The 25,789-nt window shown below is 48.4% G+C and overlaps 2 protein-coding genes across 10 annotated transcripts in view; one reads left to right on the top strand and one right to left on the bottom strand.

Moving 5' to 3' along the window:
* The window catches only part of fam228a (family with sequence similarity 228 member A), a 76,459-nt gene extending 65,705 nt beyond the window's left edge, over positions 1–10,754 (bottom strand). For 5 of the 6 annotated variants that reach the window (XM_072499108.1, XM_072499110.1, XM_072499111.1 and 2 more), the window contains exons 1-2: positions 10,584–10,754; positions 1,623–1,784 (exon numbers count right to left, since the gene is read on the bottom strand). In XM_072499108.1, coding sequence (XP_072355209.1) covers positions 1,623–1,784; positions 10,584–10,685 — 264 coding nt within the window. In that variant the 5' untranslated portion in view covers positions 10,686–10,754. Of the gene's footprint in view, positions 1–1,622; positions 1,785–9,847; positions 9,958–10,583 lie in introns of those variants that run through there. The other variant, XM_072499109.1, reaches the window with a different exon arrangement.
* The window catches only part of pfn4 (profilin family member 4), a 56,337-nt gene continuing 40,668 nt past the window's right edge, over positions 10,121–25,789 (top strand). The window contains exons 1-2 of one of the 4 annotated variants that reach the window (XM_072499117.1): positions 10,121–10,349; positions 17,307–17,435. In XM_072499117.1, coding sequence (XP_072355218.1) covers positions 10,254–10,349; positions 17,307–17,435 — 225 coding nt within the window. In that variant the 5' untranslated portion in view covers positions 10,121–10,253. Of the gene's footprint in view, positions 10,350–10,943; positions 11,020–17,306; positions 17,436–25,789 lie in introns of those variants that run through there. The other 3 variants (XM_072499115.1, XM_072499118.1, XM_072499116.1) reach the window with 3 other exon arrangements.

The following is a 25,789-nucleotide window of genomic DNA, read 5'->3' as shown; positions in this document are numbered from 1 at the left end:
ATAGTGCCATGGGATATTTTACCTCCATCTGGAAGGGCAAACGAGGCTTTGGACTGGTGCCTCTTCTGAAACACAGCATCTCCAAAATGTGACACCTGTTCATTGCTATACTGGAATATCAGCCTAGATTATATGTTCAAGGCTTTGCAGTGGGATGTATTCCCTCAACTTTCTGATTCAGCAAGAGTAATGTTACCCCTGAGCACTGAACAACAGTTGCTGAAAATGATAAGACTTAATCCAAAAGGTGGCGTTGCAGAGCAATCGTATCTAAAAATCAATGCCACAATATTCTGTGGTAGTTAAGAGTTAAAAATGAAAATTATAGCTTGCTACTTCAGTCAAAATTAACTCAAAAACTAATTAGCTCTGAATCTGATTAAATCTAAGAGTGTAGATCTGATTTATGAAATTATTGCAAAGAATTCAGATATTTTCAAAATGTCATACAACAGTACCTCATTTGATAGAGATTTAAAAATTATTTCACTATGGGGCATAAATAATTTATTTATATTTTTAAGAGTCCAGATTGCTCATGTCCCAATTATAGAAAACATCTACTGTAACCATAGCAGAGCAGGTTATAATAGATCAAAGCACATTACTACGGATGTTGGAATTTGAAACAAAAACAGAACATGCTGGACAATCTCAGCAGGTCTGACAGCATCTGTGGAGAGAAAACAGAGCTAACGTTTTGAGTCCAGGTGACTCTTTGTCAAAGCTTTAACACAAAATATTAGTTCTGTTCTCTCTCCACAAATGCTGTCAGAGGTGTTGGTTATAATGGATTTGTGTTTCAAACAAAACTAAGTTAAACATTAATACATAAAAACAAGTCTCACCCACGAATGCAGGTGATTTACCATACATTAGCATTCTGACTGATACAATTCATCACAACTAAACTGTGAATTAGTAATTTTATTAAAATTAGAAATTATTGTAGTCAAAAGTTGATACACTGCTTTGACTGGGACTGATCTAACGCAAGATTGCAAACATCTTGAACAATTATTTTATCTGGAATCACATTATTCATTTAGTCTTCCATCCATTTCTACTTTACTGAGCTTCCCCTGGGAAATGTATAACAATTATAATTAATAAAAGATGCTATTTAAACAGCTTACCTGCTTCACTGAGGTGAGATGTGTCAAATTTTGAAAAGCTAATGCAGATGACAAATGCACTTCAGAATCAAAAATGTGACATTAAGACACACCTGGTAAAATGGCTGAAAAAGCTAGAAATGCAAATATCAAGACATTTTAGTCCTGTTTATTGCAGTTTCCATCTCCACTGTAGTCCAAAGTCAAACAGACCACCAGATTTATAACAGCATGTGAAGAGTGTCAAACAGCTTTTGGTCATCTAGCAAGATCATGACCAGTGTAAGAGTTGCTTACAATTAAAGTTAGTCTACTAAGCAACTCTCCCCTATACATCACAGGCATTCGTAACTCAGTTTTTCATCTGGAGCTTCAAATGCAACACTGAACAAGGGACAGCAGAATGTGATTGGCCAAAATCTCTGGTTTACCTGTTGACACTTTAACGTAGCTTCAGCGTACATCCAGAAATCTTACCATTGATTACATATTTTATTATTAGAATACCTGGAGATATGCAAAAGACTTCCTTGAGAGCCAGTCCACACAATTATGTTCTGTTGACCAAACAGGCGCACTTTGACATTTTTCTGGTCGTTCTATTCTTGCATGCCTTTGTGCTGAAAGAGATTTCATTGGACTTTCATTGGAATGGCTTGCAGCAGAAATCTATAAAAAGAGGAAATAAAGACAATGTAAAATTAAAAACACTGACCTGACAACTTTGATTAGAGGTATCTTTAATGCTGTTCCTCTGAACCAAAGCTTTTAGACCAAACAGTATTCTATGGCTGCAAGGTCAAATTTTGCTGCCCAGGAAAGAGTTCTGCTTCACCAATATTCAAAAGATGCCCAATGCACTTTCTAAACTCAGTTATACTCCATGCAGTACAAGACTTTTACCTCCAAGAAAACCAACACTACTTCATTCCAGAGTTAAATATCCAGATTGAATGCAAATTTCAACTTTAGCATCCGTGCAGAGCAAAAATACAAAAACTCATTTTATCCATACAGCATAACTGTACACACAGTACTAACAAGGCTATTTTGAACTTGATCACCTCGAAACATTGTGGGTGGGTCCAGCTATATATTTTTGCAACCCACGGCACCCCACCATTATGTGGAAGTATGTCAAAAAGACTAATTATATCAATGCATGTCTCTGCTAACTCTTAGGATCCCTCATTCAATATAAAATTAGTGAGCATTTAGAAATGTATGGGCTAATAAAGGATTGGTTCCACTTGACAAAGTTAATTTTTTGTAGAAGTGACAAATTGGTAAGCTACAGGGAATGCAGCATATTTAATGTATATAGATTTTCAAGAAGGATTGAATTTAAAAAAAATAAAGTTAGAGTACCCAATTCATTTTTTCCAATTAAGGGGCAATTTAGCGTGTTCAATCTAACTACTCTGCACATCTTTGAATTGTGGGGGCGAAACCCATCAAATACAGGGAGAATGTGCAAACTCCACACGGACAGTGACCCAGAGCCGGGATCGTCGCCGTGAGGCAGCAATGCTAACCACTTTGCCACCATGCTGCCCAAGAAGGATTGAATTTTTATGAATTTTTAACAAGGCTGATAATATATTAAAATAAAAGCAAAATAATGTGATGCTACAAATCTGAAAATAAAAAGAAAGTGCTGGGAAAACGCGGCATATCAGGCAGCATCTGAGGAGAGAGTTAAAGAGTCATATACAACTCTTCAGAACAGTTCAAGCGGGACGGCATGGATTTGTAAAAGGCAAACCACATCTGACAATTCAATGGAGCTCGTTGGATAAATGGGTGTACTGATCTCGGGTGGCAGCCACGAAGTGAGTGGTCGCACATTTGGTGGCTCCCGCTCAAGGTGGATTTCTTTGGTCCTTCCCAACCTGTATGGGGTTTATTTTGTGGGCAAAAGGTGTGAGAGTGCCCGGGGAAGGTAATGCTCCTCTGGTGAGGCTGGTGTATGGCCCAGCAGACAAGAAGTGCCACGAGAAAGAGAGAACAGCTCTGCAAGAAGGTTTTGTGGTACGCCACAGGTGAAGATGGCGGAGGGCAAGGGGACTGTTTGCCCAGCTGGTGGAGTTTTTGAACAACAACTTCCAGCAGCAAAGGAAAGAGGCTTTAGAGGATTTGGCCACGGTGGTGGAGCCACTCAAGAGTTGCGATTGAGAAAGTAGAGCAGAGGAGGCTCAGGGCCTGGCGATCCAGAAGGTGGAGGAAGCGGTCGGGGAGCGTGAGCAGCTGCTGGCCTCGCTGGAGACAGAGTTGGGGATGGTATTGGGACAGCCAGCAAAGGCCAAAAGAGAAATTGGAGGACCTTGAGAACCAGGAGGCAGCATCTGAGAATCGTCGCGATGCCAGATGGCATCGAGGAAGCGGAGGCCGACAAGTATGTGGCGAGCATGCTGGAGTGGTTGATGGGGGGAGTGGGCCTTTGGCCGGCCAAATGTGGATCAGGCGCACAGGGCGCTGAGGAGGAGGCCACAGATGGGAACGTTGCCGAGGGCAATGGTGGGGAGGCAGCAAGGACAAGGAAAAAAATTCTGAAACAGACGAGTCAGACCAAGATATGCACCTGGGAAGGGAGTGAGCTGCAGGTCTACCAGGACCTGGGTGTGGAGCTGGTGAAGCGGAGGGCTGGGTTCAACCGGATAAAGGCTGCCCTCTTTAAGAAGGGGATGAAGTTCGGGGTGACGCATCAGAAGCAGGAGATTTATTTTGACTCACCAGAGGAGGCGATGGACTTTATGAGGGACCACAGACTGGGAAGAGTGTGAGAACATTGAACTTGGGGTGGATAATTTGAGGTGGTTTTCGATGGGAGAGTGGCGATGGCAAGTGTGCCTCTTGTTGCTCTTTATTTGTTTGTGGTTGGGAGGATTGGGGGGAGCGGGGTGGAATGGAGAGGTGAGGGGAAGTCTTATGCGTGAGCCATCATGCTCGACGGGTCGACTAGTTAATGGGAGTGAAGTGGGGGAGGTTGGCAGGAAGGCATGGGAGGCAGGTGTTGATTCTCTGCTGGAGGGCTGAGGAGTGTGGGTTGCTGACATAGGTGCGGTTGGGCATGGCACAGTTGGGAAGGGAAAGATAGTGGCAGACATCTGAGGGTGGGCCTGGAGGGGTGCATGATGCGGGTTGGCACAAAAAGGGGTATGGATGATCAGCAGGGGAAGGGTGGGGCGTGTAGCCCCCGACCAGGCTGGTCACGTGGAACGTGCGAGGGGTGAATGGGCCAGTTAAACGGTCGCGTGTGTTCATGCATTTGAGGAGTCTGAAGGCGGACATTGTGCTTTTGCAGGAGACGCACCTGAAGTTGGGGGATCTGACGAGGCTGAGGAAGGGATGGGTGGGGCAGGTGTTCCATTCGGGGCTGGATATGAAGAACAAGGAGGATGGCAGTGTTGGTTAATAAGAGGGTGTCTTTTGAGGTGGGGAGCATTGTGGCCGATCCAGGGGGTCAGTATGCGGTGGTCAGTGGGAAGTTGGAGGGATAACGGTGAGTCCTGGTAAACGTTTATGCCCCAAATTGGGACAACGTGGACTTTATGAGGCGGGTGCTTGGAAGATTCCGGCCCACGCGCCGCATTGAGTGAATTTGCAGGTGGTTCAGGGGGAGGCCAAACAGCCGCAGTGGAGGTTAGATGTGGGGCTGTTGGCAGATGAGGGGTGTGCGAGCAGGTGAAAGCTGCCATCGGAGCTACGTGGAGTTGAATGATGCGGGGGAGGTCACAGCCGTCATGCTGTGGGAGTCACTCAAGGCAGTAGTCAGGGGGGAATTTATTTTGATTTGGGCGCAGAGGGGGAGGGTGGAACGGGAGGAGAGGGCAAGGGTGATAGATGAGATTCTGAGGTGATGCCAGAGTGGTGTTAAGGGAGAGACAGAGGCTCCAGATAGAATTTGGATTATGGACACAGGGCAGTTGCGGAAGGCCAGAGGGGCAGTGTGCGAGTACAGGTAGAAGGTGAGCATGATGCTGGCCAACCAGCTGAGGAAGCAGGCAGCGGCGTGGGAGACCGGTAGGGTGAGGGATGAGAGGGAGAAGGTGGTGACGGACCCAGGGGGGGTGAATGGGGCATTTGAGGCCTTTTATAGAAGGTCTAAGAGCTGGAGGCCCGATTGGGCTGAGGGAGGTGAAGGATGGCAAGGAAGCGATGCAGGCAAGGAAGGACGTGGGGCTGGACAGGTTCCCAGTAGTTTTATAAAAGGTTTGGGGAGGAGCTGGTGAGGACGTATGATAAGGCGAGGGAGATGGGGGTGGGATGTTTCCCCCACACTGTCGCAGGCATCCATCTCCCCAATTTTAAAGAAGGATAAGGACCTGGACAGTGTGGGTTGCACCGCCTGATATCGCTGCTGAATGTTGATGCTAAGCTGATGGCGAAGGTGCTTGCATCGCAAATTGAGGAGCGTGTCGGGGGTGATAGGGGATGGCCAGACAGGACTTGTGAAGGGAAGGCAGTTGTCGGCGTATATGCGGGGGCTACTTAATGTGATTATGATACCCTTGGGGGCATGGGGAGGGGGGGGTGGCAGGAGTTGGAGGCGGTGGTGGCAATGGATGCGGAGGCTTTTGATTGGGTGGAGTGGGCATATTTGTTTGAGGTGCTGGGGGGCTTGGGTTCGGGCAAGGGATTGTGTATTGGGTCTGTCAGTTGTACAAGGCTCCAGTGGCAAGCGTTCGGATGAACCAAGTGTGTTTGGGGTACTTTGGGGTAGGTTATGGGATGAGACAAGGGTGCCCGCTCTCCCCGCTACTTCTTGCCTTGATGATCGAGCCATTGGCAATGGCACTTGGGGCATCGAGGGAATGGAGAGAGATTGAACAGAGGTTGTTGCCGAGCATTGCGTTTTGTTGTACACAGACGAATTGTAATTACATATTTTGGACCTGATGGGCAGCATTGAACGGATTACGGAGATGTGGTGGAATTTGGCTGTTTTTGGGATATAAATTGAACATGGGAAAGAGTGAGGTGTACCCGATCAATGACAGAAGGCAGGAAAGGAGATTAGGGGAGTTGCCGTTAAGGGTGGTGGGAACGAGTTTTAGATACTTGGGTATCCAGTGGCAAGGGACTGAATTTGGTTCGATTGGTGGAGGGAATGAAGGGGAATTTAAGATGTATGTGTTGTCGCTATCGCTGGCTGGGCGTGTGCAGACAATGAAAATGATGGTGCTGCCCAGGTTTCTGTTCATGTTGCAGAACCTCCCTATCTTTGTCCCCAAGTCTTTTTTTAGGAAGGTCAGTAGGGTCATTTCGGAGTTAGTGTGGGTGGGGAAAGCCCAGTCGATGAGGCAGGCATTTTTGGAATGGGGTGAGGGAGGGAGGAGATGGTGTCATGTCATGGATGAGTTTAAGGGCTCTGTTGTTGGCACCTCTGCCGTTCTCGCCGGCCAGGTACACCGTGAGCCCAGTGGTGGTGTCGACGTTAAGTGTGCAGGCAATGCAGACAACATTTTGGGTTGACAGACATGTTGCTGTGGGCACCAATTTGCAACAATTCCATGTAGCCCCGATAGCAGCTCTCACCTGCTCACACCCCCTCTCATCTGCCAACAGCCCCACATCTAACCTCCAGAAGTTGGTGCCAGCAGGGCTGGACGCGAGGTATTAGGGATGGCAGCAGTTGGGGATTGACTTTCGTGAGAGAGGTGCCATCCTTCCCGAGGGCTGCTGTCTCCGGCGTTGCAGGATAAGTTTTTAAATCAGAAGATAAAATAGGAGGGGATTGTTGTATATTTATAAAGAATTAATGGAGAGGGAGGGAGCTCCAATGGAAGGTATTAAGCGCAAGTGGGAGGAGCTGCGTGGGGCGATGCGGGCCGGGACATGGACAGAAACCTTGCGGAGGGTGAATGCGTCTTCATCGTGTGTGAGGTTGAGCCTCATCCAGTTTAAAGTGATGCAGGGGGCCCACATAACAATAGCGAAGATGAGCAGGTTCTTTGCGGGGTGGAGGTAAGTTGTGCATGGTGTGCGGCGAGGGGGAGCATGCAAATCACATCCACATGTTCTGGGCATGACCAAGACTGAGGGGGTTCTGGCACGGGTTCTCAGAAGTGATGTCCGAGGTGCTGGGTGTCGGACTGGTTCAGAGTCCGGAAGTGACGATATTTGGTGTGTCGGAACACCCGGGGGTCCGGGAGGAGGTGCGATGTATTGGCCTTTTCCTCCCTGATAGCCCAGAGATAGATTTTGTTGGGTTGACGGGAGAATTCCTAAGGTTGGAGAAGGTCAAGTTCGCTCTGTGGGAGTCGGAAGAGGGGTTCACCCGATGGTAGAAACCGTTCATTAATTTCTTCAAAGAGAATTGAGGAGTCAGCAAAGGGGAGGGGGTTCACCCGGAGGTGGAAACCGTTCATTGATTTCTTCAAGGAGAATTGAAGGGGAGGGCGGTGGGGGTAAAATGGGTCAGGCGAGATGTGGTTGGGTGTTGGTATCAGGGGGGTTTGGAGGTCTGTGATTGTTTGTTGGGTTGATGCGATGTTCTTCTGATATTCTGTGAATGTGAATATATGTAAAATGCCTTGAATAAAAATATTTTGTTTAAAAATCTGAGTGTATTGAATAAAAATATTTTGTTTAAAAATCAGAGTGGTTGTCAAAGGAGATTGACACCCTACTGAAGGCCATGTTTGAGGTGTTCCAAGTCAGTGGACCCTGACCTAGACACGAAATCCAGGTACAACCTCCACACAGTCATCAGGGATGCCAAGAGGCAATATCAAACCAATAGAGTCACAGACTAGCGTTACAGATTCTCGCAACCTAAAGAGTTACAAAGCAAAGCCAAGCAGAATCTCCGGCAGCAGCGCACCCCTTCCTGATGAACGATGAACAAAGAACAAAGAAATGTACAGCACAGGAACAGGCCCTTCGGCCCTCCAAGCCCGTGCCGACCATGCTGCCCGACTAAACTACAATCTTCTACACTTCCTGGGTCCGTATCCCTCTATTCCCATCCCTCTATTCCCACTCAACGCATTCTATGCTTGGTTTGAGCAGGAAACCATCAAACCGCTGTTGACTGCCCCAGCAGCCCCGGATACACCAACACCCACCATCACAGCTTCCGAAGTCAGATCAGCCTTCCTTATCGTGACCCCTCAGAAGGCGACTGGCCTGGACAGGATCCCTGGTCGTGCACTCAGATCCTGAATGGACCAGCTGGCAGATGTGTTCACGTACATCTTCAACCTCCCCATACTCCATTCCAAGGTTCCCACCTGCTTCAATAAGACCATCATCATACCGGTGCCAAAGAACCGGGCAACGTGCCCCAATGACCATCGGCCGGTGGCCCTAACATCAATCGTAATGAAGTTCTTCGAGAGGTTGGTGATGAGGCTCATCAACTACAAACTCCCAGAATGCCTAGATCCACTGCGATTCACATACCGCTGCAACCAGTCCACATCAGACGCCATCTCCCTAGCCTTACACTCATTCCTGGAGCATCTCGACAACAAAGACTGCTACATCAGAGTCCGATTCATTTTTCTTTTTTTAACATTTTAAGACATTTATGATTTTATAACAATATAAATGTACACATAGTTCAGTACGTAACACATCCCTCCATCTCCTATTGTTCCCGCCTACTCTAAAACACAAAATAGTCTAACTCTTCCCCCCCCCCCCCCCCCCTGAATCTGCTGACGCTTTAGTTTTCTCCGAAGAAAGTCGATAAACGGCTACCACCTCCGGACGAACCCTAATGTTGATCCTCTCAGGGCGAGCTTAATTTTCTCAAGTCTGAGAATGATACTAACCCAAACCCCTGATTTAGGGGGCTTTGTGTCCCTCCACACTAAAAAGATCCGTCTCTGGGCTACCAAGGAGGTAAAGGCCAAAAAGTCAGCCTCTCTCGCCCCCTGGTCTCCCAGATCAGACTCCTATTCATTGATTACAGCTCCATCTTCAACACCATAATCCAGCCAAGCTCATATCAAAGCTCCAAAACCTAGGACTTGGCTTCTCACTCTGCAACTGGATCCTCGACTTCCTGACCCATAGACTTATAATCAGTAAGAATAAACAACAGCTACTCCATGATAGTCCTCAATACCAGGACCCGAAAGGCTGTGTATTTAGCCCCCTACTATACTCCCTAAACTCACGATTGCATGGCAAAATTAGTCTCCAACTCCATCTACAGGTTTGCTGACGACACGACCATAGTGGATCGGATCACGAACAACGATGAGTCAGAATACAGGAGGGAGATAGAAAACCTCATGGCATGGTGCAGCGACAACAATATCTCCCTCAATGTGAGCAAAACTAAAGAGCTGGTCATTGACTTCAGGAAACAAAATGTTGTACACGCCCCAGTCCGCATGAACGGGGCTGAGGTAGAGATGGTTGACAGCTTCAAATTCCTAGGGGTGCACATCACCAAAAATCTGTCCTGGTCCACCCATGTTGACGCGACAACCAAGAAAGCACAACAGCACCTATACTTCCTCAGGAAACTAAGGAAATTCAGCCTGTCCACATTGAGTCTAACCGACTTTTACAGGTGCACCACGGAAAGCATCCTATCTGGCTGCATCACAGTTTAGTATGGCAACTGCTCGGCTCAAGACCGCAAGAAACTTCAGAGTCGTGAACACAGTCCAGTCCATCACATGAACCCCCATCCACTGACTCCATCTTCACCTCCCACTGCCTGGGGAAAGTGGGCAGTATAATCAAAGACCCCTCCCACCAGGTTTACTCACTCTTCCAACTTCTTCCATGGGGCAGGAGATACAGAAGTCTGAGAACACGCACGAACAGACTCAAAAACAGCTTCTTCCCCACTGTCAGCAGACTCCTAAATGACCCTCTTATGGACTGATGGGTATATAATTCAGATGTTTACAGTTTCAATGATAAGGCTGTTCGGACACTACCCCGACATCACAAACGGTGCTCAGCACGGAAAATAAAAGGTCACCAAATCCCGGTAAACCCCCCACCACCAAAGCAATAAACCCGGCCAAACATAAACCCGCCCCTCTGGACAGCCTCTGTAGCGAAAACAGAAACCACTGGACAATCTGGGCAGGTCTGACAAGAGTCTGTGCAGAGAGGAGGGGGTGACGTTTAGCGCCTGGCCGGTTCTCTGATCCTCTTGTATCCGACATGCAAACCGCAATTCGCGCACCGACGGCAGCCTCCAGAAAGGCGAGACTTTTCAGCTTGAGATTACTGACTCGCTTGCTGGACAGTTCCCTCTCGGTAGGTGCCTGACAACTAACAACAACAAAAGGGGGCACATTTATTCGGCGGCGTCGCTCCCAGGAGCGGGCCCGGAGGAGGGGGGCTGGAAGTAAACGATTCGGGTATCGATCGATAAACATCACACGGTTAATGGGGACGAGGAGCGGGTGATGGGAGTCAGAAACCACACGTGGGGGGGAGGGCAACTGTGCGAATCATATCGTTTAATGTCCCCACTTTCCCCTCACTCACTACTCCGCCGCTGGTGAACGGCCGGTGGACACTGATGTGACCCGAGCCGCTGCTCCTCCAACTCATGGGGGTCCCGCTCGCCCCCGGCGCGCGTCCCCACATCCTGAGCGCGGCCTCCCGGCGCGCGTCCCTCGCTCGCCTTTCCAGCGAAGGAGAGCTGAGCTGTTTGTTTTGGGGAGGGGGGGGGGAGGAAAAGAAACCGTCCGGCGGTCAGCGGGACGCGGAACGGTTTCTATGGCGACACTGCAACGGTTTAAGAATGACGCGCCCTGATTGTTAGCCTCACCGACCAATCGCCACAGTGCACTGGGCGAGCGCCCCGCTCATCTATCCAATCAGAGTGGGCGGGGCCTGCCCCTCTTCATTGTCCCGTGGCTCCGCCCCGGCGCTGCGGCTTTGGAGCCCCGCCGAGGGGAAAGAAGGGATGGCGGTTGAGGTATGAGGGCCGGTGAGGTATGAGGGCCGCGTCGTCGCTCACTCACTTACTAGATTGGTGATCAGGAACATGACCCCATTTGGGGTTAGCACTGCTGCCTCACACTGCCAGGGACCCGGGTTCAATGCCGGCCTTGGGTGACTGTGTGGAGTTTACGGTTTCAGTAGAAATAAGTGCCGGTTAGGTGGATTGCCCACCCTTTTGACGTCAACCAACAAAATAGAAGAAAGGAAAATAGAAGAAAGGACAAAGCAAAAACAGCCGCTCCTGTTAGGGGCACTGCCCCAAAAGTAACAAAAATCACCAGAAACTTAAAAACATAAAATGAGAGTGCAATTCAAAGGGTCAATAAAGCATCCCAACCCCGATGGTGCCCACCTGGCATGGAAGGCCTCAACGGTGCCCGTGGGTCACCCGGCCGCAAATGTAGCCGCGGAAGAGGGATATACAGCCTGGTCGGACGAATGGCATGCTCCGCCAGTGCCAGGAGCAGGCTAACAAGGAGGTGCTCCGCTTTCCCTGCCCCTCCACACCGGATGCTCATAGATCAGGAGCGTGGGGCTGAAGTGCAAACAAAAACTCAACAAAAGATTTGACAAAAAACTAAAATGGGGGTGCAGCCTATAACACGTAACATAATCGTGGTCCATGGACTCACAAGGCTGCAAAAATAGCAGGCTTCTTGGGAGTCAGTCAACCAGTGCAATCATTGATTGTATGGCATTGCTGCATGCAACACCCTCCATCCCAGGTCCCCTAAGATTGAGGGGTCGGACTCCTCCATAGAGGGACCTTCAGTGGTCGACCTCTGCCGCCGGACGACAACAAGCCACGCCGTGGCATGTCCAGGTAACGGTGAGGAGCGGCAGCCTGCAGAGGAAAACTCCACGCAGTGCGAAAAGGCACTGAGGGCATTTCCATGAGACGGCTAGGATTGTGGGGCACCAGCCCCCGAGGGAGGTTTCGGGGCCTGGGGCCAATGTGGAATTCCGTCCAGGCAGGGGTTCACCCTGATGGGGTACCACCTGCATGTCCTCCAGACCGTGAGTGCGATCGGGTCCGAGCAGACCGTTTTGAGGTCTCGGATGGCATTGACCGCGAGCCAGAGCTTGCGCCTCTGCCAGTCGCTCAAAATGGTGTTCGTGAACTAGTCAGGGTGAATCATGTGGTCCAGCATGGTGCCAAGGCGCAAGCACATCACCTTGACGAAGATCTTGTAGTCCGTGCTGAGGAGGGAGATCAGTCGGCAGTTTTTAAGGTGTGGAAACCTCCCTCTCCTCCCCCACCCCCCCCCCCCCCCCCACCCCTCTTGACAGCAGGGTAATGGTTCCCCCAGGACTCCCGCGTAGTCGCTCTCCAGGATGTCCCATAACACCCTGAAGGTCTCCATGGTCAGCCCGTCCAGCCCTGGGGTTGTGTCCCTGGACAGGCTATCGAAGTTGCCAATCAGCTCCCCAAGGCTTATAGGGGTATCAAGCCTCCCGGTGCCCTCCGGGCTGACCTGCGGCAGGTCCTCCCACAAAACTCTGCAAGCAGCCTCGCTGGACAGAGCTAGGGAGAAAAGGGCACTGTAGAAGCTTCGGATTTGGACCCTGACCTCCGCATCCGAGACGAGAAATGCATTGTCAGCATAAGGAGCTGCTGACAGATCCCCCGCCTTATTTCCAGCGACCAGAAGATGAGGGAGCTGCGGCCCATGTCCATTAGGGTCTGGATCCGCGACCTCACGTATGCACCGGGGGACCCGACAAGTTGCTGACCGAGACGTGGCTGCAGGTCGAGCACCTCCTTCTCCAGTTCCTCGGCCCTGGATTTCCGGCTCTTTGTCAAGCTCCTTGTATTCTCCTGACAGGAAGCATGTACGTGAGTCTTGCCCACATCGCACCATAGCCTCAAGGAGGGGAAGCCTCCCAGCTCTCCTCCAGACGGTCCAGAAGCGACGAAATGAGCCCAGGAATCGCTCATCCTCCAGCAGCAGGTTGTTAAAGTGCCAGTACGCGGAGCCCCACCCACACCAGACAGTGGTCCGAGCACGGCACCTGCTGCATAGAGGCAGTCGGGACATAGGGCAGGTAAGCCCTGAAAATGTAGAAGCGGTTGATTCTGGGCGCTCCGACCCCAGGCCTCACAAAGGTGAAGACCCTGAAGTCAAGAGAGAGAGTCTGCCAGACATCCACCACGTCAAAGAACCCGACCAGGTTCCTTAACTTTTCCACCGCACGAGAGCCACGGTGTGTACCAAGGTGGTCCTTTGTCCCAAGGGTGCACTTGCCTGCGGCAATGGTGCCAAGATGAGTGGACACTTGCTCGAAGAAAGTCATCTGCTGTTGGCCAGCCTGGGAGCGTAGACATTCACAAAGTGAAGTACCTCACCCTCCCTCGCGGACCGTCAGGTGCAGCAACCGGCCTGGCACTAGCTCCTTGATCCCTAAAATCTCCAGCTGAAATTGTGAGGCCAACAAGATAGCCACCCCGCCTAAACGTGAGGTCAGGTGACTCATGTAGACTGCCCCTCGTCACTCCGGGAGCCACGTGGCTTTGTCTCTTGGAGTGGTGTGGGTTTCTTGCAGGATGCACGCCACATACTTCCCATCCCGGAGGACAAGAAGCTCTGGAAACTGCGGAGAGCATACCTGCTGCCGTTGATGTTCAGGCTGGTTATGGTCACCTCCATGTCAGCATTAAAGTGCCATCTTCACCGTCACCATTTTAGTGTTTGGAGGGAGCAGAGGAGCACGTGCCCCTCCACTCCCTCTGGAGTCTGTCAAGGAAAGATTTCAGCCAGCACTGCTCAGTTGCATCCGTGTCTCCTGCATCTTTAACGTAGGCGCGGGAAGACTTAATGAGCAGTGCCATCTCTGACCACTGGTCGAGGGCTAGCTGCATTCAGTTTCAGCGACCGCGGTTGGCATATAGAAAATCCCAGAGTTCCCTCGGAGATATGGGGCGACATGGTGCCAGGCACGAGAGAGTTCACCGCCTCGCTACAGATGGACTCAAAATCAGTCCATCAGAAGGGGACAGCGGGCCAGCTGATGCCACCTTTGTGTCCATGTTGACCTTGGATGGGAGACTTTGAATCCCCCCTCTAATACCTCTTCTCGGGCCAGGCAGACAAAAGCCTGGCACCGGAAGGAGTAGATGTGCCCGAGGGGTGCATCCCTTAGGCTAAGAGGGAGCAGTGCATCCTCGGAACGTACCTCCCCAAGTAGTTGGATGTGGGGGAGGAGGAGCTCCATAGGGAGGTTCGGCGGAACGCTGGCGAGCATGACTCTCTCGGCGGTGGCCCCCTAGTACGTCTCGGCCACTGAGAGCCCCTTTTCAAGGGCGAGGTGAACTGCCTTCTCGCCTTTCCTGTAGATACGAGGCGGCCACAATGGCCGGGGTTGTTGGCTCCTCGGCCATTGTGCAAACACACGCCTTTATGGTGACGGTGGGGTGAGCGCAGCACTTAACCCTCAGTTTCTGGGTTAGCAACCGGAAGGGTGGCGAGGCTGTGGGAGTAGTGGAGGCCGCGTGGCCACCACCCCTGCATAGCTGGATTTGGACTGCCCCACCGCCGGCATAGGTGGAGTAGCCGTCAGGACAAGTGCCATGCCCACTCCAATGGGGGCTTTGTCGTGTTGTAGTAGATTGGAAAATAGACTGGGGGTGGGGGGGGGGGGGGGGTGGTTTAGGGGAAGAGCGAGGTGGAACAATGTATTCTTCTCCCAGGAAGGTATGCGGAGGAACGAGGAAGGAAGGGAAGAGAGAGCAAGGGACACAGCGGGAGGAGGAGAATTGCGGCTCAGGAGGGTGGGGCACCGTAGATGAATTGGTGCCTGAGGTGGGAGACTGTTGAGACTCCTGTGAAGCTGGGAGGATAAGTGAGCACAAGGAGATCTTCAGCCCGCAAGGAAGCCCAGCAAAACCTCAGTCCGTGCTCACACTCCAGGACGACCACAACGATGTAAGTAGGTGCTGGTTTGCGAGGTCTTCAGCCTGAGTAAGGCTCAGCAAAAACACTGGAATCCGATGTCCTCCCTGTAGAAATAAGCCGCTGGTGTATGGGGTCTACGGCCCAAGAGGGACTCAGCAAACAAACTGTACATGGATCCCTCTGTCTCAGAACAAACACACCTGATGGAAAATGAGGGCTTTGTCCTTGCTGAAGGAAGATGATGATTAGGAGAACCAGGCTATCAGCCCAGAAGGGGCCCAGCGAACAAGCAGTCCAAAGGACTCTATTCCCAACTCAGTGTTGAATCTTGAAGTCGCCTTCTTGTCTTTCTCTCCTTCCTTCCCTCACGTCTCCACCCTCCAGGCAACTCAGCAGCAAACATCACTGAGAACAGGCAGTAAACTGAGCAGCAGCAACAGAGAGAGAGCAGTAGCAGCAGCCACTTTCCACCACAGCAAGAACCTCAGAACTCCAAAATCTACACTGGGAGTGCCTGCTTCGGATTGGACATGCTAAATTACCCCTTAGTGTCCAAAAGGTTAGGTGGGGTTACGGGATAGGTTAGAGACATGGGCTTGGGTAGGGTGCTCTTTCCAAAGGCCGGTGGCCTCCTTCTGCACTGTAGGGATTCTATTGATCTAGTCTATCAAGCCCAAGATGAGGGGCAATGCATTTTCTTGTTAACTTGGATCTTGTATGTCTTTCTTGTGAAAGTCTTAGAACACCAGGTTAAAGTCCAACAGGTTTGTTTTGAATCACTAGCTTTCGGAGCGCAGCTCCTTCATCAGGTGAGTTAGTGATTCGAAAGCTAGTGATTCAAAACAAACCTGTTGGACTTTAACTTGGTATTGTAAGACTTCTTGCTGTGCCCACCCCAGTCCAACGTCAGCATCTCCACATAATCTCTTGTGGAAACCATGGGCTGGGCTTTCCGGTCCGCCAGCGTGTTTCCCGGTGGTGTGTCATTTGCTGGTGGCGGGATTCTATCTTCCCGCTGCTTGTCAATGGGATTTCCCATTGAAGCCACCTGACTCCGCCAGGAAACCCGCAGGCAGGTGTGCACTGCCGGCAGGAACATTGAATCACGATGACCAGAGAATTCCAGCCCATGAATTGGATTCAATTGAATTTGAATTGGTTTGCAGAGCAAGCAGTGAGATGGATTAGGGGCTTTCCCTGTCCACTCTGCGCATTCCATAGAATCCCTACAGTGCAGAGGTAGGCTGTTCGGCCCATTGCGTCTGCACTGGGCCTCCGAAAGAGCACTCTACCCAGATCCACTTCCCAGTCTATCTGCGTAACCTAACTTGCACATCCTTGGACACTAAGGGGCAAATTAATGTGGCCAATCCACCTAAACTTGCAGATCTTTGGATTGTGGGATGAACCCGGAGCACCCAGAGGAAACCCACGCAGACATAGGGAGAACATGCAAACTCCACACAGATAGTCACCCAAGGTCAGAATCTAACCCAGGACCCTGGCTGTGTGATACAGCAGTGCTGACCACTGTGCTAGCCAAAGCAGTGGTGTTGTAACTTTAAGAATGGAGTAAAACATTTGAAAACCAAAAAAAGCAAAATACAGCAGCTGTTGAAAATCTGAAATAAAAACAGAAAGTGCTTTAAAAAACTCAACAGGTCTAGGAGCAGGGCTGTGAAGAGAGAAACAGAAGTAACATTGAGTCCAATATGGATTACCTTTCTTTAAGATGTGAAACCTGACAGATCTTACTCCCCTCATTCTTGATCGCACACCTAGCATGGGAGAGGGTTCTTCTAAAGTAACTTTGATAAGTTGCTGTAATGCATCCTGTAAATTACATATACTGTAGCCATAGAATACTCAGGTGATAGTGGGGGTTAGATTTCTGTGCAAATACAGACACCAATCAAACCAACTGCTCTATTCTGAGTTTCTTGGGGTGTTGCTCCCAAACAACTGAGTTGCGAGAATTCCTTCCATCTACATCTACCTTACTTCAACCTTATCAATGGTATATAGACATCAAGTGATCAATACCATAATGTTTATATAGCTGGCCCATTTCAACTTTTGTTCAGTAGTGTCTTTAAGGATGTTAATGGCGGAAGACTCAGCGATAGTGACGGCATTGAAGGTTGGCTGGATGGGAGGATAGGGGTGGATGCTCAAGATCATCATTACTTGGCAATTTTCTAATTAGTTGGTTGGTTATGCTATTATTTTATAGAGAAGACATTGTTAAAAATGCTGAGCGAAGATGATGTCCAAGTACCCAAACCTAACATTGAAGAAAACATAGGTTAAAATATGCTTTTAATGTTTTGAATTACTGTATAGTATTATGATTATTTTTTCTTAACAGGATACATTTAAATTGAGTGAGCACCAGGATTTATTAACTCAGTCTCTTCTTGCAACAAATCATGTTCAAGACTGTGCAATCATAAGTTTGAAAACTTCCTCAGTGGTGTCAATCTCCCTTGGATTTAAAGTAAGAATATTGCATTTGTTTTACTTTTGGTGATAAGTTCAATATCTTCAGATGTAATGTTTGTTCTGCTGACGAAGAAAATCAATCTCTGGTTCCAGAAGGGGAAGATTGACTCCCCTAAAGGGAGTGATTCTATAGGATTATCACAAAGTGACAATATGGGACTATGCTCTGGTGCACTGGGAAAATCTCTCAATTTCCTATGTGGTCAGTCCACCCTGGCTTCCAGTGATATACTGAGCTGCATAAGAATTAGACATGGCTTAAAGGGGTTATTTGCACCTGTGCAACCAACCTATTTTTCTAAATTCTGTCGATTACTTCAGGCTCAATCCCTTAATTGCAGCTGGAAAAGCATACAACCAAGAAACTGCACTGTACGTTACTGCAGCATTTAAGGACCCAGCTGGATGGCTTGAGATCAACAGACTCCTTAGGCTTTAATGGACATGTGACTGTAATGTTCTTTAATTATGCTGATCTTGGATCTTGATGTGGTAGTGTTAACAAAGAACATTAGACTTTGTTTTACAACAAAACTATTTATTACTAACACTACTCTAAAGGGTTACTATAATGTCTAAGATTAATACAGTTGGCAATAATGGTCTAACACTAACTTACACTAAGATACTACAGAGCTACTCTAATATGCTACTGCTATCAACTCCTTACTAACACCTTGTCCTCGAACACATGGTGCATCTGGGTTACGTGCCTGCATACTCGCACCACCTACAGGTCGGATGCTAGGGCGGCACAGTAGTTAGCACTGTGGCTACACAGCGCCAGCGTCCCAGGTTTGATTCCCGGCTTGGGTCACTGTCTGTGTGGAGTCTGCATGTTCTCCCCGTGTCTGCGTGGGTTTCCTCCGGTTCTTTGGTTTCCTCACACAGGTCCCAAAAGACGTGCATGTTCGGTGAATTGGACATTCTGAATTCTGCCTCTGTGTACCCAAACAGGCGCCGGAATGTGGTGACTAGGGGCTTTTCACAGTAACTTCATTGCAGTGTTAATGTAAGCCTACTTGTGACAATAAAAGATTATTATTATTATAACTACAACAGTAAAACATATAACTTTGAATACACATACAGATGATGATCTAATATATACAGATGATAGTCTACCTATCATCACATTCTCCTTTCTTTCGAAATGATTTTGAATGATAAACATGTACATTCAAAATCTGTACATATACATTGATTTTAGTCATGTAAAACTGCATGCATGCAAACGTGACTGTTCATCAGTTCAATCAATCAGGCTAGTGATGTTTATAAATGAAATCTATTGGGTTGTCTTCGAACACTGGTGGACCGTCGCAGTGCCTGCCCTAGCATCTGACCTGCAGGTGGTGCGAGTATGCAGGCACGTAACCAGTGCCTGAGGTGACAACGAGGTAGTCTGGTTATTTTCCGGTAAGCAACTTGCTCATTGGTTGCTTCAATGTTCGGTGTTTCCACAGCCGTGTGGGTAATATCAGGCGTGCAAGGAGGAGCAACCCCATCGTCCATTCTTGATTGAAGAGTAAACGGTTGACTCGCCTCGAGCTTTAGAAACACTCTGTGATTGCATCTCAATATTGAGTCTTGATCCGTGAGAACAACAAAAGAGTTGGGACCTGCCTGTCTTATGACTTTGGCAGTCATGGACCATCCTTGTGGTGTCTCAATCCGAACGGTATCAACTGATCCAACATTCTGCTGGAGTGGTTTAGTAGTATGTTTGTTTCTGCTTTTGAGCAGCGGTTTTCTGCATTATGGGCTTATTACGGATTTTTTCCAGGAATGTTGGGAAGTGTTGTCCGCAGCTTCTTCCCTATTAGCATAGAGCTGCAGCGAATCCATTACTCAGTGGTGTGGTGCGATACGACAACAGGGCTAGATACGGGTCACTGTGTGAAGCAACGACTTTCTTGAGCAGAGTCTTAGCAATGTGGACCCCTTTTTCTGCTTGCCCATTGGATTGAGGGTAGTGAGCACTGGAGGTGACATGCTTGAAATAATATCTCCCAGCGAAATCCTGCCTCTCCCAACTGTCAAAGCAGGGACCATTGTCACTCATGACAATTTGCGGTGTGCAATGACGTGCAAAAATTTCTTTTGCACATCGGATCAGGCTGGCACTGCTGGAATTCAGTAGTTTCATTACCTCCGGATAGTTGGAGTAGTAATCAATTCGCAGTATGTATTCAGTGCCATCCAGGTAAAACAGATCAACCTTCTTCCATTGTTTATTGACTAACTCACTTTCAGTCATCACAGAATTTACAGTACATAAGGAAGCCATTCGGCCCATCGAGTCTGCACCGACCCTTGGAAAGAACACCCCACTAAAGTCCACACCTCCACCCCATCCCGGTAACCCAGTAACCCCACCTAACCTTTTTGGACATTTAGGACAATTTAGCAAGGCCAATCCACCTAACCTGCACAACTTTGGACTGTGGGAGGAAACCGGACCACCCAGAGGAACCCACGCAGACAGGGGGAGAATGTGCAGACTCCGCACAGACAGTGACCCAAGCTGAGAATCAAATCTGGGATCCTGGAGCTGTGAAGCAACAGTGCTAACCACTGTGCAGCCCATTGTGCTACCGTGCCGCCCATTCATGGGTTGCTTGCGTTGATGATTCTGATATCTTTGGCAAGTTTCACAATGTTCCACTGTTCGTTGAATGTCCTGATTGATCCCTGGCCAATAAACCGATTCTCTGGCCCGCCTCCTGCACTTCTCAATACCCAAGTGTCCTTTGTGAATCTACCCGAGGGTCAAGTGTCGTAATGAATGTGAAATACTATTCTGTTTTTCTTAAGCACAAAGCCATTGATGTAGCTGAGTTTGTGCCTGACATTCCAGAACTTGGAGCATGAGTCTGTAGGCCATCCCTTTCTCATATGCTGGACAGCCTTCTGCAAGGTTTCTGTCTCAGCCTTTATCAATTTGTACTTGTTGTCTGATACAGGCAGGGTTTCCATCACCAGATCGACCTATCCCGGTAATATTTCAGAGATGTCTTTTCGCTCCTTATTGTCGGTTGCTCTGGAAAGGACATCCACAACCACTATACACTAGCTTGAGGTCATACCTCTGTAGCTTCATGATTAGTCTCTGGATTCAAGGTGACACCTCACTTAGGCTCTTTCGAATAATGGACACTAGTGGTCTGTGATCGGTCTCCACAATGAATGTTGGCAGGCCGTAAACGTAATGGTGGGATTTTTCAATTCCCAACACTAGTCTGAGACATTCTTTCTCGATTTGGGCATACCGTTTCTCGGTTTCTGTCATTGACCTAGATGCGTATGCTACCGGTTGCCATGACTTGTCAGCGTTTTCTTGTAGCAAAACTAGTCCATTCTGGCTGGCATCAGTCGATATCTTTGTGTTCTTTGCTGGGTCAAAGAACGCTAAAACTGGTGTGTTGGTCAATGCATTTTTTGGGTTTGACCACTCTGTTTCATGACTGTCAGTCGATTCAAACAGAACAGCCTCCCGTATTAAATTCCAGAAGGGCACTGTTTTTGAGGCTAAGTTGGGGATGAATTTTCCCACAAAATTCACCATTCCAAGCAAACGTAGTACCGCTCTTTTATCATGCGGACGAGGCATGCTGATAATGGCTTTTAGCTTCTCAGGATCAGGCTGTACTCCTTGTGCTGATAATTTGTCTCCTAAAAAGGTGATCTCTTTGAGCCCAAACTGGTTCAGGTGGAGGATAGGAGACCACTAATAAGAGCTGTGAATAATCAAGCCTGGAGGTGACCAGGGCATGTGTAGAATTTCAGTGGTTGAGCTCCAGAGTTTGCCAGAAATGCCTGGATTACGATCCATCTCAACTTTCACCTGAGTTCCCTCATCATACATTATCTTCAGCCAATTGATTCAGTCCACAAGACATCAGGATATGGCTGAGTGCATTGCTGCAGCAAAGATATGAGCCCAAACAACATTCCGACCGTAGTGATGGAGACTTTTGTTCCAGAACTAGATATATCTCTACCTTCCTCAGTACAGCTACAATTCTGGCGCCTGCCTGACAAAGTAGAAAATTACCCAGGTACGTCCGTCCTGTCTACAGAAAGCAGGACAATAGATCAATTACCACCCATCAGTCTACACTCAATCCTCAGCAAAGTGATCAAGTGAGAGTGCTACGAAACAACATTTATTCACCAACAATATATTCTCCAGTGTTAAGTTTAGGTTCTGCCAGGACCACTCATCCAGATCTCATTACATTGGTCATGAGTAAAGGGCTGAACTCCAGAGGTGAGAGTTATTGTCCTTCACATCAAGGTAGTATTTGACCAAGTGTGGCATTAAGGAGCCCTATAATTTTTTTTACTCGTATGTGAGATGTGGGCATCGCTGGCTAGGCCAGCATTTATTCCACACCCCTAGTTACTCTTGAGAAGGTGGTGGTGATGAGCTGCTCTCTTGAACCGCTGAGTCCCTGAGGTATAGGAATACCCACAGTGGATTTTGACCCAGCGAGAGTGAAGGAACGGCGATATAGTGACTTTGAGCGGAACCTCCAGGTGGTGGTCCCAGGTATCTTCTGCCATTGTCCTTCTAGATGGTAATGGTTGTGGGTTTGTAAGGTACTGCCTAAGAAGCCTTGGTGAGTTCCTGCAGTACATCTTGTAGATGGCACACACGGCTGCCTCTGTTTGTCAGTGATGGAAGGATTGAATATTTGTGGAAGGGGTACCAATCAAATGGGTTGCTTTGGCCTGGATTGTGTCAAAATTCTTCAGTGCTGTTGGAGCTGCACTCATCGAGGCAATTGGAGAGTATCCCATCACACTCCTGACTGATGCCTTGTAGATGGTGAATAGGTTTTTGGGAGTTTGAAGGTAAGTTACTCGCCACAGGATTCCATTGACCTGTTCTTGTAGCCACAGTATTTATATGGCTACACGGTAGCATGGTGGTTAGCACAATTGCTTCACAGCTCCAGGGTCCCAAGTTCGATTCCCTGCTTGGGTCACTGTCTGTGTGGAGTCTGCACGTTCTCCCCGTGTGTGTGTGGGTTTCCTCCGGGTGCTCCGGTTTCCTCCCACAGTCCAAAGATGTGCAGGTTAGGTGGATTGGCCATGCTAAATTGCCCTTAGTGTCTAAAATTGCCCTTAGAGTTGGGTGGAGTTACTGGGTTATGGGGATAGGGTGGAGGTGTGGACCTTGGGTAGGGGGCTCTTTCCAAGAGCCGGTGCAGACTCGATGGGTCGAATGGCCTCCTTCTGCACTGTAAATTCTATGATTCTAGTCCAGTTCAATTTCTGGTCAATCATGATCCCCAGGTTGTTTACAATGGGGGATTCAGTGATAGTAATGCCATTGAATATCAAGGGGCGATGACAAGATCCTTTCTTGTTGGAGATGGTCATCTCTTGGTACTTGGGTGCAAATAATACGTGCCACTTTATCACCCCAAACCCAGATATTATTCAGGTTTGCTGCACTTGGACATGGACTGCTTCAGTGTCTGAGAAATCATGAACGGCGTTGAACATTGTGCAGTTATCAACAATCATCCCCACTTTTGCCCTTATGATGGAAGGAAGGTCATTGATGAAGCAGATGAAGAAGGTTGGAACTAGGATGCTATCGTGAGGAAACATTGCAGTGATGTCCTAGAGGTGAGATGATTGACCTCAAACCACCACAGCCATCATCCTCTGTGCCAGGTATGACTCCAACCAGCAGATGGCTTTCCCCCAACTCCCATTGACTCTAGTTTTGCTGGGGCTTCTTGATGCCATACTTGGTCGAATGCTGCCTTCATACTGTTGACAACCATTTCCATCACTATGCTTATGATCGAGAGCAGAATGATGGAGCGGTAATTGGCTGGGTTGGATTTGTCATGTTTCTTGGAGAAACCTGGGCAATTTTCCACATTGCATTAGGTGCCTGAGTTGTAACTGTACTGGAACAGCTTGGCTCGGAGTGCGGCAAGTTCTGGAGCACCAGTCTTCAGTACTATTGCTGAAATATTGTCAGGGCCCATCGCCTTTGCGGTATTCAGTACCATCAGTTGTTTCTTGATGTCAAGTGGAGTGAATCGAACTGGCTGAAGACTGGCATCTGTGATGCTGGGGACCGCCAGAGGAGGTAGAGATAGATCATCCACTCTGCATTTCTGGCTGAAGATTGTTGCAACACTTTTAGCCTTACCCTTGCACTGATGTGCTGGGCTCCTTCATCATTGTGGATGGGGATATATGCGGAGCCTCCTCAATCAACAATTGTTCACCATCATTTATGGCTGGATGAGGCAGGAGTGCAGAGTTTAGCATGATCCGATGGTTGTTGAATTGCTTAGCTTTGTCTATTACTTGTTGCTTATGCTGTTTGGCATGGTAGCTTCACCAGGTTGACATCTAATTTTTAGATATACTTGGTATTGCTTGGTATATACGTATTATTGCTCCTGGCATGCCCTCCTGTACTCTTCATAGAACTAGAGTTGATCCCCTGGCCTAGTGGTAATGCTAGATTGGGCGATATGCCAGGCCAGGAGGTTACAGATTTTGGTTGAGTACAATTCGGCTGTGATGGCCCACAGTGCCTCATGGTTGCCCAGTTGTGAGTGGCTAGATATGTTCGAAGTCCATCCCATTTAGCACGATGATAGTGCTACACAATGCAATGGAGGACATTCTCAGTTTCAAGATGGGACTTTGTCTCCACTGTGGGATGGTCACTCCTAATGATGCTGCCACAGACAAATGCATCTGCAGCAGGCAGGTTGGTGAGGATGAGGCCAAGTATATTTTTCCCTCTTATTGGTTCCCTCACCATCTGGCGCAGTGCCAGTGTAGCAGCTATGTCCCTTAAGACCCGGCCAACTCGGCTTGTGGTGGTATTACTGAGCTACTCTTTGATGGACATTAAAGTCCCCCCACCAAGAGTGCACTCTGTGCTCTTACCACTCTTAGTGCATCTTCCAAGTGGTGTTCAACATGGAATACTGATACATCAGCTGACAGTGGATGGTACGGGGTAATCAGCAGGAGGTTTCCTTGCCCATGTTTGACCTGGTGCCATGAGACACCATGGGGGTCCAGAGACCATGTTCATAACACATATAAGATATAGGAGCAGAATTAGGCCATTTGGCCCATCGAGTCTGCTCCGCCATTTGATCATGGCTAATCTCATCCTGCCCTTAACTCCACCGTCCTTCCTGTTCTCCATAACCCTTCACCCCATCACCAATTAAAATTCTGACTCACTCTTCCTTAAATTTACTCACTGTCCCTACATACACGTCACTCTGGGGTAGCAAATTCCACAGATTCACAACCCTTTAGGTTGTGAATTTTGGTGATGTCAGTAAGGAAGATTGTGTCAACAGGTTTGGATTTTTCATTGTTGTTTCGAGTGTCTAGGTTAATTCCAGATGGTCTATCTGGTTTTATTCCTTTTTGTTTTCTAGGTAGTAACGGCTGCATGTTTGGAAGGTGCTGTTGAAAGAGTCATTGCAAGTCTCTGCAATTGAAGTCAAAGGAAATCAGGACTAAACTCTTCTTCGAGTCGTAGCTAGCACATAGGAAGGTGCCTGTAGTTATTGGATGCTAATGATCTCACCCCAGAACATTATTGCAGCAGTTTTTCAGGGCAGTGCCCCAGGCGCAAAGAGCTTGAGTTGCTTCAGCAATGACCTTCCCTCTATCATCAGGTCAGAAGAAGGAATGCGAGCTGAATGTACAGTGTTCAATTCTATTTACAATTCCTCAGATAATTAAGCAGTCCCCGCCCGCATGTAGCAAACCTGAAGAATATTCAGACATGGGCTGTTAAAAGGAACACAAACTTTGGTGCCTCACAAGTGCCAAGCAATGATGATCGGCAAGCACAAAAGGCTTGCCGATCATCATTGATTTTCAGTGTTATTATCATCCTCTTGATTTTCAGTGTTATTATCATCTCTTAATCCCCTACCATCAACATTCTGGGGGTTACCATTGACCAGAACCTTAACTGAGCAAGTCACATCAATACTGTTGCTGCAAGAGGGGCCAGAGATTAGACATGACTAACTTACTCCCTACTCCCAGAGTCTTTCTAGCATCTCCAAGCCAGGAGTGTAATAGAATGCCTCGATGAATGCAGCTCCAAGAAGCTCAACATCATCCAAGACAAAGCAATCAACTTGACTGGCACCACATCCACCACATTAAACATTCAGTCCTTCTATCTGCCGCAGAAAATGTCTACAACGTATACTATCTACAAGATGCACTGCAGCCACTTACAATGACTTCTTCAAAAGCACCTTCCAGACCCGTGACCTTTACCACTTAGAAGGACAAGAGCGGTTCAAGATGTTTGTTCACTAC

The sequence above is a fragment of the Scyliorhinus torazame genome, chromosome 4 (genome assembly GCF_047496885.1).
Source record: "Scyliorhinus torazame isolate Kashiwa2021f chromosome 4, sScyTor2.1, whole genome shotgun sequence".
In the NCBI taxonomy this organism is placed as follows: domain Eukaryota; kingdom Metazoa; phylum Chordata; class Chondrichthyes; order Carcharhiniformes; family Scyliorhinidae; genus Scyliorhinus; species Scyliorhinus torazame.
Note: the sequence above shows the minus strand (reverse complement) of the source record. Positions and strands in the feature narration are given on the sequence as shown.